This window comes from Diceros bicornis, chromosome 22 (genome assembly GCF_020826845.1).
Source record: "Diceros bicornis minor isolate mBicDic1 chromosome 22, mDicBic1.mat.cur, whole genome shotgun sequence".
In the NCBI taxonomy this organism is placed as follows: Eukaryota; Metazoa; Chordata; class Mammalia; order Perissodactyla; family Rhinocerotidae; genus Diceros; species Diceros bicornis.
Window position 1 is genome coordinate 4,867,388 of NC_080761.1, and position 19,085 is coordinate 4,886,472.

General features: G+C 45.1%; 1 protein-coding gene across 3 annotated transcripts in view; it reads left to right on the forward strand.

The window, feature by feature from the left end:
• PTCH1 (patched 1) overlaps positions 1-19,085 on the forward strand; it is a 71,151-nt gene that overhangs the window by 39,781 nt on the left and 12,285 nt on the right. For all 3 annotated transcript variants that reach the window (XM_058565452.1, XM_058565451.1, XM_058565453.1), the window contains exons 13-19: positions 5,721-5,839; positions 6,390-6,792; positions 7,199-7,508; positions 12,774-12,916; positions 15,017-15,200; positions 16,641-16,921; positions 18,844-18,981. In XM_058565452.1, coding sequence (XP_058421435.1) covers positions 5,721-5,839; positions 6,390-6,792; positions 7,199-7,508; positions 12,774-12,916; positions 15,017-15,200; positions 16,641-16,921; positions 18,844-18,981 — 1,578 coding nt within the window. The remainder of the gene's footprint in view (positions 1-5,720; positions 5,840-6,389; positions 6,793-7,198; positions 7,509-12,773; positions 12,917-15,016; positions 15,201-16,640; positions 16,922-18,843; positions 18,982-19,085) is intronic.

The window sequence follows — 19,085 nt, forward strand, 5'->3', positions numbered from 1 at the left end:
AGCAGCCCCTTCTTGGCCGTCTCTGCTTCTAAACCCCACTCTCCATTTCTGTGTTTATTCCCCTCCCCTGCCGGTCCCCTCAGCCCTAACACGCCACCCTCTCTCTCCATTTCCCTAAAGCAGCCCAACACAAGGCAGTTGCAGAGACAGACTTCACTGACTGTGAAGATGAGGTTGCCGTGCAGCCCAGGCGAGGCAGTAACCTGAGTTGAGTATTAGGTACCGCTGTGTGAGCGTGTAGGCCAATCTCTGCCTGCAGTGGGGCTCGTTGCTGGGCCCTGGCTTGCCACCTCTCTCCCCTTGGTCAGCCTCCACAATCTCTCCTGTCCCCTCTTCTCTTTCCTTTTGGTCCCCTACTCCCCTCTCAGGCTACCCAAGAAAACTAAAACGTCCTCTCCCCTCTTATGCAGAGCAATTTGACTCCTGCATTGTTCTGCTCTCTCCTTCCAAACCAAGCCCTTTCACACCTAGAGGCCATCCAGATATTTTTTTTTAAGCAGAGAGCCAGCTGATATGAATTGTAGAATGGAGCATTCCCTAGCCTGGGGTGCAGCCCTGGTCATTCCGTGCGTGGCCTGAAGTACTGGCGTTGCTCTCCAGCTCCTTGAGACTCACAGGGACCCTGAGATCAGGCGATGCAGCAGATGACACAGGCTGTTTGGCTCGTCTGTGATGTGGTCCTAAGCACAAAATGGTTTAGGGTTTTGATAGCTCAAGGATATTATTGAAGTTTTGTGAACTAAATTCAAATTTTAAAACTTCAGCTGTTTTCCAAGAAAGAATAAGGAGCAATGGCTTTCCCCTTTCTTTATTTCTTTTTTTTTATAATAGGGTATGTAATTCATGAGATGGCCAGATTTTTAAAGGAAACTACTCCTGATGTCACTTTTTAAACTATTATTATATCCACCCCATTCACACTGCTTTACTTCCTAATCGCCAGATGTTCTAGGGATTGTGACCAGGAAGAGAAATTGATAAATCACAAATTAGGTTTCTGTTTTTATTTTTGTCAACATGTTCAGCTCTTTTTCAGTCTTCATATTTGAATTTCATTACTAATAAACACCTAAACAACTAATGATTCTGTTGTGTTTAGAACACTAGACTAGTTTAATATTTAGTGGAAGATATAACATGAGAAAAGATTTTGTACCAGTCATCTGACCGCCAGCCCCCAAAAGAAAAATACTAAAGAAAAAACCTAAAAAATAAAAAGTTTATTTTTATTATAAGTCTATATAAAAGTATAAATAGAAATAGTGAGTGAATAAGTGAATAAAGTTAAATCCGGAACTGGACCAAAGCTCAGGAAAATGAAAATACACCTAACCGCTTAGTATTATGGAAGATAAGTTGGAAATGCCCGCCCAGTCCTTAGTACCACTAGACTGAGAGGGCCTTTGTGCGCAGATATGGGTCCGTGCTGCGCTCTCTGATGTCTTCTTCCCGTTTTATGTACGGCAGATGCCATATTGAGAAACCGTCCTTTCAGCAGTGGGACCCTCTCTCCTGCCCCTCTCCTCTTCTGCTGGCCTTCCCCTCGCTGTTCTTCGTCTGCTCTGCCTCCCGCTCCTTCTTTTCTTCTTGTCCCCGCTCGTGTTCTCCTCTCGTCTCTCAGTACACACTGACGATCCATCAGCACAGTCTCCTTTAGTGATATCCTATGGTGTGGGGTCTGAAAAGCTGCGTGCATTTTCCTTATGCCTTTTAGAAAATCCAGTGCGCTAAGTTCTCCCCAGGTAAGCACCTTCCTGAGATGAGATGAGTCCTGTTGAGTTTGCATTTGTATTCCAAGCCACTGGAGTATCACTGTAGAAAATTGCATCGACGGCCTCCCTGAGTCCTCAGTTACTGCAGGAGGGCTTTCCAGGACACTGGCTCATTCTGTGTCAAAAAACAAACCAATAAAACCAAAAACAAGGGAAAGAGAAAAAAGAAAAGAGAGAATGTGCTGTGATTTTTGCAGTGGCCACCAGAAATTTACACTGGTTCCCTTTTAAATGTATTGACGTTTGAAATTGACCATTATGTAGCTCCCTTTCCTTTAGTGAACCGTGGTAGGTTGTGACTCTGGATATTCATTTGTGTTTATATTTTCAGGATGCTACAGATTAACGTCAACAAGGAGAGATCCAGAGTGGTTCTGTCCAGTAATAAACCCGTGTTACCTGGGGATTTTTCCCTGTAGAACTTTTCCAACTTTGTAGCCTTACCAAAATAAATAGAAATTTTCTTCCCAGAGAAACTATCTTAGATCTCCATATCAGTGTCCATCCATCTGTCCAAATGCCATCTCTATACCAGAAAGCAGTGTCACCCATCTGTAATTCTTTGGGAACCAATGGCCCTGCACTGGGGCTTTGCTGGTAACTGAATAGTATTTGTTCTTCAGTGAAAACTCCCAGAACAGACTGCCTTATTGTTCCTAATGGTAAGAGGGTTTAGATGAGGCCCCTCTAGGCAGGGCCAGTTTGTCTCTGTGCTCTGCCAGTGTCTCAGCGGGGCCACCTTAGATGCTCCCCAGGGGATGGGACATCTCCTTCAAGCACAGGAATGAGGACTAATTCATATTGCAGATTGCCCCCATCAGCTTTTCAGATTTACTTGCAATTTCTTAAACTCCACTGGCTCCAGCGGTGACACTCCTCCTTCCTGAGAAACCCTTGCTGCTTGTTTTCACTGTTTTGGTGCACCTGAGGGGACGCTGAAGTTCTGCCCTTTTCTTGTCAGAATATGTTCTCCCTATATATGTCATATGCCATTTGATAGTGAGTTTAGATGGGACACTGCTTTGGGGTTCTCCTCTCATCCCTTCATTTCAACCACAAACTCCTCCAATTGAAGAGGCCTGGTGTCGGGTACATTCCCCAGCCATGGTGGGAACCCTCAGTGTTGTTCTGGCCAGAATACTGGGGCTACGTGTGTATGCCTGCGTGGCTCTTAGTTTCACAGTTTCTGCCCTCGTCCTCAGGGACTTCTGTTCAAAGTGAGATATACAGAGTTTCTTCTGTGTTCCACTCCAGAATTCTAAACGTGAGCATAATTTAAAAAACAAAACAACAACCAGAAAAACCTGTAAGGATTCCACCTCCAGGACTAAATTTTCCTGGAAAATCTTCTTGAGAACCAGACCTGTTCTTCTCAGCATCCCTGTTGTCTGATTGGTCAGGGGTCCTAACCCAGCCTGTGTCCACCCCCTCCAGAAGTGACCAGATCTGACAAGAATCCCCGGGTCCCGGTTGGGCTGAGGGCTTTGGCATCAAGCCCAGGTTGGAATCCCATTCACTGGGTAACCTGCAGCAGGTGACCTTCCTCTGCACCAGGGGTCTTGATGATTGGGTAGTAATGTCAACAGTGGTGATGACGTCTGTCCTGGTTGCTATAGGAATCGAATGAGTCATGTATCAACCACCGCCCACCGCTCCCCCTTTTTCTTCCCCAACAGAATTTCAAACCCAGCAGGACTAGCAGCTTGTGCCAGGTGTGTCCCTCTCAGACACGGCCTGTCAGATTTCCTCCACGTGGACCATCCTTCCTCCCTGGGCCCGCCAGAGGTCTTTTTTGTCTTCTCCATCTCCCCTAGAAACCCTCCTTGACCACGATCCACCCAATCCCCCGCTGCACCCCACCCCCACCCCGCCACGTGCTCCTCTTCTCGGAGCCCTCTGGAACTGGCCATGCTCTCAGGACTGCGTTCATCAGCCTGGGGTGTAACTTGTGTGTAGGTCTGGCTGTGTCCGTCCTTGGGAGCAGGATTTTGTCTCATTATGTTTGTGTCTCCAGTACCCAGCACAGTGCCCTGACTCTTCTTTTTAAAGTATTTTCTCTTGGGTAAATCCTCGAGTCAAAACAGGGGTTTGCGTATTGAAGCAAGCCTGTCAGGCAGGTCTTTAAGACACGTGCGTCAGAAGGGCCAGTTCATGGGCTTCAGACACTTTGAATTGATGAGGAATTTTCAAGACAGACTAAGAAGAGAGGGGTTAGGTAATTTTTAAAAGGAGACTCTTGGTTATTTTTTGGTTTTATAGACTCATCAGGGAATTAATTATTGAAAGGCATCTCTCAGAATGTGGGCCGGCCGTTTCCCCGCCAGCATAAACTCACAGTGCCCATCAGAAGCCCGGTGTGAAGTCCTCCTCGGGTTTTGTTGTTTTTTTTTTAAATACCTTTATTATGGACTTTCTGTGTGTGTGTGTGTGTGTGTGTGAGGAAGATCAGCCCTGAGCTGACATCCATGCCAATCCTCCTCTTTTTGCTGAGGAAGACTGGCCCTGAGCTAACATCTATTGCCAATCCTCCTCCTTTTTTCCCCTTTTTCTCCCCAAAGCCCCAGTAGATAGTTGTATGTCATAGTTGCACATCCTTCTAGCTGCTTTATGTGGGACACGGCCTCAGCATGGCCGGACAAGCGGTGCGTTGGTGCGCGCCAGGGATCCAAACCCTGGGCCGCCAGTAGCAGAGCACGAGCACTTAACCACTAAGCCACGGGGCCGGCCCCGACTCCTTGGGTTTTGTTAGGTACCACTTATAATCAGGTTTTCTTTTCTCACCCTGAGACGTTTACCTCATTTGAGAAGGTGTTAGAATGAAGCAGTTCTTTGAAAAACCTCATGAGTTTTTTGTTTTTTGTTTTTTGTTTTATAATTTTATTTATTTATTTTTTCCCCCAAAGCCCCAGTAGATAGTTATATGTCATAGCTGCACATCTTTCTAGTTGCTGTATGTGGGACGCGGCCTCAGCATGGCCGGAGAAGCGGTGCGTCGGTGCGCGCCGGGGATCCAAACCCAGGCCGCCAGTAGCAGAGCTCGTGCGCTTAACCGCTAAGCCATGGGGCCGGCCCAGAGTTTTTAATTTTCAAAAAAATTTCTGACGATCTCTTGGTTGCTTAGCATTCCAGTTGCAGTTTTTTATTGTGCTCCTGCTTCCATGCCTTTCTGAAGGGGAGAGCCTTTTCAACTGTCCTGTGTTGACCTATCCCTCTTAACAGCCCAATTGTGTAATTTTTACTAGGTCAGCAGGAGATCTGCCACAGAACTGCAGAACCTAGCCCGTGTTTATTCTAGGTTATGGAGTGACTGTTGAATCTGTACTTATGTATTCTGTATACTATAATCACACACAGGAATTTCTTTCTGCTTAACTCTCCTTGACCTTTCTGTTCCTGTGCTCACATACCCCACAGGCTACTCCAGAGGCTATTTGGAATGTGCCTATTAAAAACCTCAGGGGATATGTTTGAAATTTTATTTCATGTTTTAAAGGTGACATTTTGATATACTCGATCTACTTTGTGTACAGATTTTCTAAGTGTAAAATCAGGTTTGCATGAACTCTTAGAAATGTTCTGAGAGGGAAATGTTCCTTTTTGTTTTAAATTGAAACATCTCAAGTATGTTCTCTTCTGCCTTTGTAGATTTGGTTTGGTCAGGTTGCTAGCAAGATGTTAGTTAAGTTCCTGTGTTTGTACCTTAGGAGTTCATAGAATGAGTAGACATGCGCAAGATCAGAATGATGGGGGCCTGTCCCAGTCAAATGGTCTCCTAATGATGGAGGAGAAGCAAAGTGATGAGAAACTCCAACATCTATTTCCATTTTAAACACTTCAGTAGGAAAGTGAAAGAAAGGTGTTTAAAAACATCTTTATTTTCAAAGCAGTGCTCTGACTGGAAGGAGATATTATTGGTGACCTCTACAATTTTTTTTTTCCTGCCCCTAGGCGGCTGTAGTAGTGGTGTTCAATTTTGCTATGGTTCTGCTCATTTTTCCTGCAATTCTCAGCATGGATTTGTATCGACGTGAGGATAGGAGATTGGATATTTTCTGCTGTTTTACAAGGTACATTTTCTGCCTGCTGTGGGCTTGGCGGGGAATGCCATTCACGGGGCTTGTACCAGTGTGCTGGAGGCAGGGCCATGTGGGCAGAGGATGCTTCCCTGGGGGTACCAGAGCCACTGGGATTCTCCCCTCCTCCTCCCCCAACCGAACATTCTCACGGATCTGATACATAGGATCATTTTTTCTATCATGAACCAGTATTGCTGATGGTTATGAGTGTGTCGTATCTCTGTGGATTAGGGCAGCACAAAGGTTGAAAACCACCCATCTGGAAAAAATACAGCCCTTGGGGTGGGTTTTTATAGGAATTGTGCTTCGACAGGGTTCATCAGCACGTTACTTGATTTTGTCAGCCAAATGCAGGATAACCGTCCATTTGGCCTCCTTTGACTTAAAGATGGATAAATCAGGTGACGTTTATGGAGTTCAACAATATGATGTTCCTCTCCTAAATCAGAGCTATGTAAAATGGATATTATCAGTCACCTGCAAAAATGAAAGCACCCTTCCCTGTTTCGGTTTAACATTTCTATGTTTTCCCTTCTTTCAGCCCCTGTGTCAGCAGAGTGATTCAGGTGGAACCTCAGGCCTACACGGAGACGCACGATAACACCCGATACAGCCCCCCACCCCCCTACAGCAGCCACAGCTTTGCCCACGAAACACAGATCACCATGCAGTCCACCGTGCAGCTCCGCACGGAGTACGACCCTCACACGCACGTGTACTACACCACTGCTGAGCCACGCTCCGAGATCTCCGTGCAGCCTGTCACCATGACCCAGGACACCCTCAGCTGCCAGAGCCCTGAGAGCACCAGCTCCACGAGGGACCTGCTCTCCCAGTTCTCCGACTCCAGCCTCCACTGCCTTGAGCCTCCCTGCACCAAGTGGACACTCTCCTCTTTTGCTGAGAAACACTATGCTCCTTTCCTCTTGAAACCAAAAGCCAAGGTAATGCAGCAAACAGAAGACTCTTCCTGTCCTCAAGAAATAACAGAACAGCCTTCTTTGGAAGTCATTAGACTGCTGCTTCGGGTGGATGTGATATATGTTAGGCCTCTGAAAGAGTCAGTCCTTCTAGAGCATGGGCCGTTTTAATGAGCTCGTCTTTTACAGGAGTTAATCTCTATGTAGCAAGCGTTTCTATGAATTTTAGACATGTTATTCTTCGTGAGCTTGTTTAAAAATGCAATTACTGTGATCTTATGTTTTTCTCTCCAGGAGAGCGACCCCTACATGCTATGTCAGGGCCAGTTTGGTGGTTAAAGTGAAGTAGAAACCAAACAACTCAGCTTTGTCAAGGAAGAGTCAGTTGTGTTCCTCTGGGTCTGATCTTGTGCCTCTTATTCTTTTGCAGGTCGTGGTGATATTTCTTTTCCTGGGCTTGCTGGGGGTCAGCCTTTATGGGACCACCCGGGTGCGCGACGGGCTGGACCTTACAGACATTGTGCCTCGGGAAACCAGAGAATATGACTTTATTGCTGCACAGTTCAAATATTTCTCTTTCTACAACATGTATATAGTCACCCAGAAAGCAGACTACCCGAATATCCAACACTTACTTTATGACCTTCACAAGAGTTTCAGTAATGTGAAGTATGTCATGTTGGAAGAAAATAAACAGCTTCCCAAAATGTGGCTGCACTACTTCAGAGACTGGCTCCAAGGTAAGATGCTGCTGGAGGGCATTCATCCTCGGTAAGCCTGCACCCTCTGGCCTTCAGTGTGTGCAGCTTCCACATGCTCGTTTGTTCATTTGTTAACGTGTTAGATTATAATGTAACACTGACATGTTTCCTGAATTTCTCAGTGTTGCTTAAAACTTAAATAGACTGTTTCTGAGGCAGCCTCCCGAATCTGGCTTTTACCTATAAAATGATGCAAACAGTTCGAACGGGTGACTCAGGAACTTCTATAAGAATTTATGAGTGCACATTAAGAAATGGGAAAGTGTGTTATAAAATATGGAACTGGACGCTTCTAGTGCTCTTTTTTTGCATGGTGGCTAGTTCAGTGACTGAGTGAAATCAAAGTGTTGATGGCTGACTCACTGCCAAATTATAGCTTACTAAACCAGTAGATTTTGCATCATTGGTGAATATAATTTAAAATTCCATATTTTGACCATCTTTTGATTTGGCACATGAAGTAAACTTATAAATGCTTAATCACATTAGTAGTATTTCATAAATAATCAAATTCTGCTTTCAAATGCCTTTCTTAGCTTCTTACCATGCTCTTAAAAACGTTTCTAGGAAATAGTAGTAAACTGGAAAAAAAGTGGTCTAAATTTGCTCCTAACTGCTGACTGAATATGAATGTATTCAGTGATTCCAAGAACATCTGTTCATTTATTTTGTGTTGACACATGCAAAGTGAAGTGGAGAATCAAGATAATTATCCACACAATTCAAGCAAAAATGCTTTTACTGAAATACCCAAATAATTATGGCCCCCAACATTTTTTGGCTTGAGTTATCCAATGATTGTCTTAATTTCCCACTTAATTAGGCTTGTTTAAACACAGATTTGAGTGCCTTTTTTGGTCTTAAGTCAATACACTTGTATGTAAAGATTAAGCAGCCAATTTCCCTGTGAGTTTGCATGAAATGGTAAACAGGTTGAGTTTGATTGAAAATGGTTCAGTACAGTTTCTGGCCTTGACTTGTGTTCCTAGAATTTTCTTCATACGTGTATAGCAGATTTGACCTCTTTTTTTGAGGCAGGCAAAGAGAACTACATGACATTAATATTATTTTTTTAATATGCTCATGAGATTAACTTGAATTTGTTCCAATAATTCCAAGTTATTTTTTACAGTAGTTTTGGAGGCAGTGTTTTTCAGATAATGAGTAAAAAGGGGACCAGACAGTTGAGAGATTCAGATTCCCACTGGCCAAAGACATGCAAATAACTTGCCACAAATGACAAAGAGGTCTGCAGTGCACTGCCAGGATCTGAGCAAAGGAGAGTTCTTGTAGAATTGATTTCAGTGTCTTCAGCCATTCCTTTGGACGCTCAATATGGCACGTTAGACAGCTTGGGAGGGGAGTAAAGGGGTATTGTCTCCATGCAGTGCAGAGGGCTAACCTTTTTATAGTGTATTGTAAATTATCCCTATGCTTTCATCCCTTTTAAAGACCTAAGGCAGTCAGACTTGAGAATCTTTTTAAAAGGTGCATTTGAATCATGTTTTGCTTGCTAAGAGAACAGCACCCACTAGACCAAGTGAGATCCATTCATGCTTGCAAGTCCGGATCCCAGCCAGCCCTAGAACTCTGCGTCTGACTCTTATAAGGTCCAGGAAAGCACCGTACGCAGAATGGCCAGATACTGGGGCCCTTGCTGCCTAGACTTTTTCAGGCCTATCGAGTGGTTGATTTGGTCTTTGAACATTTCTTCCAAGGAAGTAGTCATCCTTGAATCAGCTTTCCTACAAAACATTTTGTGTGGTTGTTAAGTGATGGGACCCTCATTGGTTTTTAATGAAATTAAATAGTAAGTCCATTAAAAACCATGTCATAAACACCAATGCGTAAAGATACATGCACCCCTGGGTTCATTGCAGCCTTATTCACAATAGCCAAGACTTGGAAGCAACCTAGGTGCCCATCAAGGGACGAATGGATAAAGAAGATATGGTATATATACACAATGGAATACTATTCAGCCATAAGAAACGATGAAATCCAGGCATTTGTGACAACGTGGATGGACATTGAGGGTATTATGCAAAGTGAAATAAGTCAGAGGGAGAAGGTCAAATACCGTATGATTTCCTTCATTAAGTAGTAGATAATAACAACAATAAACAAACACAGAGAGACAGAGATTGGATTGGTGGTTACCAGAGGGGAAGGGGGGAGGGAGGAGGGCGAAATGGATAATTCGGCACATGTGTGTGGTGATGGGTTGTAATTGGTATTTGGGTGGTGAACATGATATAATCTATGGAGAAATAGAAGTATAATGATGTACACCTGAAATTTATACAATGTTATAAACCAATGTTACTGCAATAAACAAAAAATTAAAAATAAAATAAAAACACTTCAGAGCCAGAGAAAACAAAAAATAAACAAAAAAAAAAAAATGTCATTCCGTTGGTCTTTATCAACATTCCAATAGTTTTTTGGGTTTTTTTAACTCAAAAATATATAATGCTGATAAAGAAGTTACCTCGCGTGTCATCTCACACACGCACGTAAGGTGAAGATGGAGATAGAAACCACACTATGCGGCATGTCCAAATGTTATTGGTCTATAGTTCACACTGAATTACGCAAATCAAATATAGATTAACATTTTCTTTTTAGGGTCCCATATCGAAGAAGAATTGACAGGTGGGATAATTAGCTCAGAACTTGACACTAGAAAATAATTTTTAGTATAAAATATTTAAAATGAAAAAAGTTCTGGCTAAAACTTCCATGTTTTGCTGTAGAATGTTACAATTCCTTTCTACTCTGTGCATGTGTTGGAACATGAAATGTTGGCCAAGGGACCATGGGACCAAATCCTTGTCCCTTGCTTTGTGTCCAGGATCATATATTGTACATACACTTTGGCCAACCCATTGTTACTTGAGGTTTTTGGTAATTAGTCAGAAAATAATACACTAACTATGAAAGGACTTAACTTTTCTATGAAGCTGGTGACTGTTTCTCCTGCGTCTTTGAATCCCCAGTAGAGTGAATGGCATGTGGGGGGCCACTGTAGGTGATGAGTTCAACTGAATTGCCAGTAGGGCTGACCTCCCCAAATCAGATCTGTCTTCCTTTGTTTCACTCTAGGGGGTCCCCAAAGTCATAGTGTATAAATATGTTAAAACTGCGCTCAGATTTTTGGACTCTCTCTTTGCTGCCAGACATCGTTGGTGCCCGGGTTAACTCTGCTGATCTTACCCATGCCTCCAACAAATGCTTCTGGCCCCATGGTGTGTTCAGGGCACCCTAGAGTGTCTCTGGTTCAAGCTGACCCTGGACTCAGGCTGCCTGCGTTCAAAGCTGAGCCCCAACGCTTTCCTGTCAGGTCACCGTCGTCAAATTACTCACCTTTCCTTGCCTCACTTTCCTCCTCTGTGAAGTGGGAACCTTAACAGGAATAGGGCTCCCTCACGAGGTTGTGGTCAGATCTAAGTGATGGGTAATGGGCATAAACTGCTTACACCCAGTGCATCCGAGCCCTCCAGTGCTGGTGAAGCATGAGCTGCTCTTTAGGATCAGCAAGTCAAGAGGGAAAGGGTTAAAGGACATACAAGCCACGGAGTGACCAAAATTCTATTATGGTGAGGAAAACAGACCAGGCCTTTTTTGGCGGGGTGGGGGGCGGGCGGGTGGCTTCCCTCTCTTGTTTATTTTTTTCAAAAACAGAAAAAAAGGCTCTAGGTAATAAAATAACATCTGTTCAGTACAGCTTGTTGTGTGCATGCCTCGCTATGAAAAACAGTCTGTGTGAGAGTCGGGAGCCGGCTGTCCCGGTGGTCCCCCCGCCTGCGCCCCTCCACACTCGTCCCAACAGCGCCTTCTGTCACCACCGAGCCCACGGTCTGCATCCAAATTGTTCATATAAAAACAATGCCCACAGCAATGTCGTTAGGAAGGTTTAGTTTAAAGAGAGATGGAGACAGAGAGAGAGAGACAGGGTCCTGTGCTCCCCTCTCCCCTGACTTCAAACCCCAAGAGCTTAACCATTTTGAGCACTGATGGAATCAGTTTTTTTTCGGGGGGGGGGGCTGTCTTTGAAGTCCCTCAAGGCGTGTCTCGAAGTAAACCCGTCTCCCTTCTCCCTGGCCGTGTCTAACCCGTGCATGTGCAGCTTGTTCAAAAGATGTGGTTTCCTGAGCTGCCGGGGCTTGAGCGCTCTGCTTGGGAGGTGACTGGGGGAGCAGAGCAATGGGAAGGAGGTGGGGGTGTCAGAAGAGAGTGTGTGCACACTGGTGATCACTCAGACCCTAAGGCTGGGTCACCAGGGCCCTGCTTTCTCTTCCAGCACGCTTATCTCTTTACAGCTGTAGCCAAACTGTCAGGTCTGTAATGATGGTTTTGATTACAGAGGCCAAGCGCAGCTGTGTGTGGTGGGCTGGTGGGCTCACCCATCCCCCAAGCCCAAAAAGCCCTTTCCTTCCCCTCCCCTGGCTTGCGGTTTGTCATCTGTTCTCACAGAGCCCCCTTGTATTGGCCTGTGGCTTCCTGTTCTCAGTCTGATCCAAATTTACCCTGTGAGGCATTTCCCTGCACACACACGCATGCATGAGATCCCTCCCTTCCCTCTCCTCCACGCCCCCTCTTCTGAGGAAGGGTGGCAAAGAGGAAGAGAACAGTCAAGAGTGAATAGGTGTTGGCTGTGATCTTTACACAACCTGGCAGCCGATCCCACAGCTTATATTAGCTCCACAAGTCGAACAGATGGAACAAATTGACAGAATCGTGTTCACTCACCCTGGGCTGGAGAAGCAGCTGAGTTGCTGTTTGAAGTTGGGAGTTTGAATGTGTTTTCCCCCCTCCGAGTGGAATTTCTGGTTGTATTGAAAAAGCCATGGCTTAGCACCGGATGGTGGCGTGAAACGGTTAATGAGCCTGGTGCATCTTGCTCCCCCAGCCAGCCAGCTCTCTCACAGTCTCTCTTTTGCTTTCTTTTGAATGGTCATGGGGTTATTTTTTTTGTAAAGGTAAACATGTATATATTTGTTTCTTAGAAACAAATGTTCCCCCCTCCTGCCTTTGAAGCAATGATTATTAGCGACCTGAAGTTCGTTGTGAGAAGTCTGATAGTATCACTTGACCTGAAGTAGAATACAGATAGAATACAGAGTGTTTGGGGTTGACATCAGCCACTCCCCTGCCCTGCTCCCTGTCCTCAGCCCACCCCGTGAGGACCAGCATCGTTCTGGTTAAGAGTTGTAATGTATTACATACATTTGCCTTTTCTAGGACTTCAGGATGCATTTGACAGTGACTGGGAAACTGGGAAAATCATGCCAAACAATTACAAAAATGGATCAGATGATGGAGTCCTTGCCTACAAACTCCTGGTGCAAACCGGCAGCCGTGATAAACCCATCGACATCAGTCAGGTACTTTCACTGCCCTACACCGTGGGAGTTGCGGAGGGCGCTGTTGAGCAGTGCTTTGGGGCAGCTGCCATAGTGAAGACTGGTTGACAGCCTGCGATCCCAGCCTTGGCCCCTGGGAGACCTGAGGCAGCAGGCACTGTAGAATATTGAGTTGGCTCTAATTCACTTCATCCCACCAGCTAATTGTATGACCACAGGCAAAACAGACAGCTTCACTTTGCTCATCTGTCAAGTGGGGACAAGTGTGTTACCTGCCTCCAGAGCAGTTGTCAAAACAAAGTACAGTCAAGACATGCAGGCTCTTTCAGATGCTAGGAATGCTGTGTTGTCCTGTTCTCTTTCGAATTCTAGTACTTGTTATCATGGTGGTCTTGGTTATATTCAAACTTGGAAAGATGTGTGCATTGGGTAGCAGTCATCTGAATGAACAGAATTTGGGGTGGACGGATGGGTTAGGAGATCAAAGAGGTTACTAAAAGAATGGAGGATTTGTTGCGTGTGGTTCCTTTGGGTCACCCTGGCCCGAGGGGAAGAGAGGGAGGACAGACAGATTGCTGTCATGAGTGAGGCGAATGGAAATGCACATCGTTGGAATCTGAGTGGACTCACCATTCTGCTCACTCCCCTAGGTAATAAGAGCTGCTTCTATTTGGTAATCCTATTCTCCAACTGCAGATGCATCTTCTCTGGAACACTTGGATTCCAGAATTTTCCTTTTGATTCCTCAGGCATGTTGGGGAGTGTGTTTGGACCCTTCAGATTTCAAATGAGTCCAACACTACTACTGCCTTTCCCAGATCCTATTCCCTCTGCTCTTTCTAGCTTACTTGCTTCACCTTCAGGCAGAAAACCGTCATGCTAATGATCTTCCCAGCAGCTCTGTTTATTGTCTCTCCTTTTTTGCTGGCATTAAAGGTGACACATTTACAAAGTACATTGTTCAGAGTTATTATGGAGTGTGAACTCAGTGCTTTATGGCCGCATGCAGCACGCTGTCAGGTTTGACAAGGATGTGGGCAGAGGAGCCTGCCTGAGAGAGAACGGGGGATGCCCGGGTGTTGGGTTGGGCTTTAGGGACCAGGGACACCGTGGAACAAATGTGATTGGCAAGGCCCCCAGACATCATTTCCTCTGCCTGGGAGGGAGAAAAGCGTGCTGCATGCATGGAGGCCATGAGCTGTACTATGTAATTCCAGAGATGGCTTGAAGACATACAGTTGTTACATATCCTGTGGATTAATTGAATCCAGATCCCTGAAATTTAGTTCTCTCACTCTCCTCCACTCTCTTTCTTCCTTCGCTCTTTCTCTGTTTAACTGCTGTCACTGGTGTTTTTCATTTTGTTAAAAAAAGACCAAAAATGTTGGAACGAGGCCTGAATCTAAAGTAAATAGGAAAAAAAATATATGTGCATATGTGTGTGTGCATCTCACAGTGTTTTTTTACGTAAGCAAAGCCCACAAGACCTACTTCAGAGGGAGTGTGCATTTGGCCACACGTAGGATGTGGCCCATTGAGTGTGGCCACCTTTCAGAAGTCACGTTACCCCAAAACATCGTGGTTGTGTGCCGTCCCTTCCACTCTCTGGCAATGGGCACTTTTTGAATACACAGGTCATGGGAGGCTAGTGTTAGCAAAATTTATACAGATGTTGTTTTATTTTTATAGCTCTCCTCCATTTACTGGGTGGCATTTCCTTCAGTGTTAACAGCAGAGGTTAACTGCACACAGACGTGTATGGGGATTCTTGCCAGGTTTTTTTCCCCCTTCCCCTCCTATAAATATGTTTCTCCAGATTGTTCATTCTCTGCCTTGGCTGCAGACAGTCTTTTAGCATTCAGATTTAATTGGTGCAGTCAATTCCTGGGCCATCTGCAGAGCTGTGTGTGTGTCATAAACACGCAGATTATTGCATCCTTGGATAAGTGCATTTTGAAAGAAACCAAAGGTGTTCTATGGGATTTTCTCCACTTTCAAACAGTGAGCATTCGTTTGTTTGTTGCAAACGCTAGTGCAGAGCTCTGCCTTCCTTCTCTCCAGGCAGGAATGTGTTTGCCCCAAACCCCATTCTGAAAGGCCCCTGTTCTTCCCATTTTGCAGTTGACTAAACGGCGCCTGGTGGATGCAGACGGCATCATTAATCCCAGCGCTTTCTACATCTACCTGACCGCTTGGGTCAGCAATGACCCCGTGGCTTATGCCGCCTCCCAGGCCAACATCCGGCCTCACCGTCCTGAGTGGGTCCACGACAAAGCCGACTACATGCCGGAAACCAGGCTGAGAAGTAAGTAGCCCCCCGTTGAGGGCCTTCGGGTTTATGGAGGCGCCTCGCCCCTTTCCCTTTCTTCCAGGCTCAGTCACAGCCCCTGTCCATTGACGCTACCCAGGGTTCAGAAGTGTACGCAGAACAATATATTTCTTTTAGTTGAAAACTCTGAGAGACGGATGAGGGTGTGTAAAGGAATACAACCTGAGCCCCATCACACTGAGAAATAAGAGTCTCCAGTCTCCCGTGTAGCTTGACCGCTAAGACGCCCACCAGGCATTCTCTTGAGTGCCAGCTGTTCCGTGTGCAAGTGGGGATGCCTCCAGGTTGAGTGTTCTTTTACTATTGCAGAGTTTTATTGCTGAGGATCATATGTTTATCTTGACTTTGTCAACTCTGCTGTTGAAGGGATTTTTGGCAAGTCGGGTCACCCCTATAAGCCACCAAGCACCTGTGCTCTGTCAGAGCTGTTTAAACCAGAGCAGAAAAGTCTGTACACAGCAGCGTCCTCTTCCTTTCACCTCTCAGCCCTGACCCTGAAATGTGGTTCTGCGTGGACTTGACTTGCATTATGTTAGAGATATTAGTAGCTTATACCTTGGACGTGAGGCCGAGGGAGGAGGTGAGAAAGAAGACAGTCCCTTTGCAGACATGGCTGGAGAGTCAGTGGGTTGTGCTTCCTTGTATCTAAACCCCAGAGCTTGTGGCAAGCAGCCAAGGCTTGTCTTAATGAAAATTTATAGTTGAGATTATAATAGGGCAAATCATGTTTAGCAAGTCAACTGAATGACCCCGAAGGGTCTGGAACACACACCAGCAGTAACTAAATGCTTGTTGTGTAAGGATTTCTTCCCCTGCTGTTGAAGACTTAGCATTGCATTGAAAAAGAAGCATGGAAGGTTTAAGTGTGTTAGATCACTAAAAGGATAAGAAAGTTAAGCATTTTTCTCAATAAAGCATTTTCAAGTTATTTTGTTCTCATAAGTGATTGAGTAAAACAGTTTGAACTTAGTATTTTCCCTTGTGTCAGTTGAACGAAAAATGCTCCCGCAACTGAATGCTTAAGTTGTTTAGACCCATTACAAAAGTGACTGCTTTTAGAAGATTAAAATCGAAGATTAAATACACTAATCACAGGCTTCTCCCCACCCCCCCAAAAAAATAAAGGTTGATTATTGCTTAAAATTTTTTACACCAAAGATTAAAATTGAAAAGACCCAAAGACTGTCATCGGCATTGTTTGTCCTTTATGTTGAAAGAAACATGGTGAGTGGACTTCCTTGCAGAGTTCTTTCTCTGTGCGTTGCAATTATGGAGAATCCAGGGGCACACATCTGGTATGGCCGATGATGGGAAGTTGTCGCCTCTCTTCCATACCTGGATGGCGTCCATTTGCCTTTCTCAGTATTGCAAGGAACTCCTCACCAGGGCCCCCTCCCTGTTGCCCTCTCTGTCCAGTCCCTGCAGCAGAGCCCATCGAATACGCTCAGTTCCCTTTCTACCTCAACGGCTTGCGTGACACCTCAGACTTCGTGGAAGCGATCGAAAAAGTCAGAACCATCTGCAACAACTACACGAACCTGGGCCTCTCCAGCTACCCCAACGGCTACCCCTTTCTCTTCTGGGAGCAGTACATCGGCCTCCGCCACTGGCTCCTGCTGTCCGTCAGTGTGGTGCTGGCCTGCACGTTTCTCGTGTGTGCCGTCTTCCTCCTGAACCCCTGGACAGCCGGGATCATTGTGAGTTTATTCTGAGGGTCTTTGTGGAAGTCAGATTCCTTTCAGCGTAGCTCTTTCTGCAGCCGGGAAGTCTTGTTTATATCTGGGCCTCTGGAGGAGGGTATAGATAGCATCATCTGTACTGTATTTATTCTGCTAGAGGTGGCGAGGTTCATGGTCAGGTAGAGCCTTTAATGGCCTTAATCCTGTATCCCCTATCCCACAGGTTTAAACTTTCTATGTAAAGATAGGGGAGTTTTAAGCACACTTTACATGACAGCTCTGAGCATTTATTAAATACAAACACTCAAAGCATAATTTTTTTTTAATTCAAGTGTCATTTTGTGACTACATCCCAGACCAAGTATTGAGAAAGTTCTTCTAAATGGAGGGGTAATCGTAAGAGTTAGGACAGTGGTATATGGATAAAATGGTTTTAGGGATGGTTTTGTGTGTTGTGTGTATTTTAACTCTTGGGAGGAAATGATAAACTAGTATTACTAACCTATTTTTTGGCATCCTTTCTCTAAGTATAATTTTCATGTAGAGTCTAATAAAATCATGGCAGTGTTTAACTTCCATGAACTGTGGTACAGCCTTCAAAATGCCAAAATTATAAAAACAGAGACCAGGTCTAGTTTCTGCACCATAAGTCTGTGCAGCAGGTATGTTAAAAGGTAAATGTTTAGTCTGTAGGAGTTTTCATGGTACTTAAGCAATTGATGTTGTCCATCTTTCATTAGCTTATTAAAAGAAAGCAAAGGGAACTTTATTATGCTTGTCCTTCCCCCCACCCACTGCCTGCTGCCCCACCCCCGAGAAGAAAAGATCATTCTCTCCTCTTTCACCCCTGTAAAGTTGTTTTATTTGTATTTTCTCCCCTTTGGCCCAAAAAACTCCAAAGCCTACCTCACAGAGTTTCTTTCCATCTCCTGCAAATTTTTACAAGGCAGATGAAAGATAAATATAAGCTGTTCCGTGCATCTAACTGTTTGCTTTGTCCACTCCATTTGTTCAACATTTCTTCAAAGTGAAGGGGTTCATAACCTGAGCCACATCAGCTGACGACCGGTGCCCTTTCTCCACTTAACTTGCTCCCAAGTCATCCTCACTCAGCCCCTGGGCTCTCCAAACAAAAGCAAAGCTACTTTTACATAAAAGAACTTTTTCTTTTTTGAGGAAGATTAGCCCTGAGCTAACATCTGTTGTCAATCTTCCTCTTTTTTGCTGGGGAAGATTGGCCCTGGGCTGTCATGCCGTGCCCATCTTCCTCTACTTTTATATAGGACACCGCCACAGCATGGCCTGACAAGCAGTGTGTCCGTCTGTGCCTGGGATCCGAACCTCTGAAGCCCAGGCCGCTGAAGCAGAGTGCACACACTTAACTGCTACACCACCTGGCCGGCCCCTAAAAGAACTTCTTTTTCACCCCATCGTATCAGCTTTCTTTAGGATGGAGGATGAGCAACCAAAAACTCTACAGTTTCAACTCAGTATAAGTTCAAAACAGAAGGACATACCTTGTTTTAAACTGTATTAAATCTGTAGCTAGTGACGAGTCCGTATGTGTGTAATTCTTCGTGGGTGGTTCTGGTGGAATAGTTTTGAACATATGTTTGCTTTCTAGATTGCGTATACTGGAAAAACATTTTGCAGTAGAATACTAAACTCTATCTTTCTGTACTCCTTCTACTGCCTTATTGTCCCAAAGTGGCTGTCCCGAAATTGTTCCAAAGCCTCCCTTCCCGGCAGGGAGACGTTCAGTTAGGGAGTGGAGACAGTTGTCCACAGTTAGAGCCAGTCAGAGCCTCCATCGTCTTCAGGTCCCAGTGTGTCTCTGCTCTTAATCTGAAGTGAGGCCACATCCATACTTCATCACCTCCCTTGTGTCAACACCCAGAGTGTGTTTGTACCCAGCCACTCATCTGTGTGTCTTTCTAAAGGTGACGGTCCTAGCCCTGATGACGATTGAGCTCTTCGGCATGATGGGCCTCATTGGAATCAAGCTCAGTGCTGTGCCTGTGGTCATCTTGATCGCTTCTGTTGGCATAGGAGTGGAGTTCACCGTTCACGTTGCTCTGGTATGGGAAACGTTTTCAGCTAAAACTTTATGAAAAGGAGCACATTTCCTCTAGCTCTTATAGTCTGCAAGTTGGGAACTTTCTCATTTTTGCCAACGTCAAGA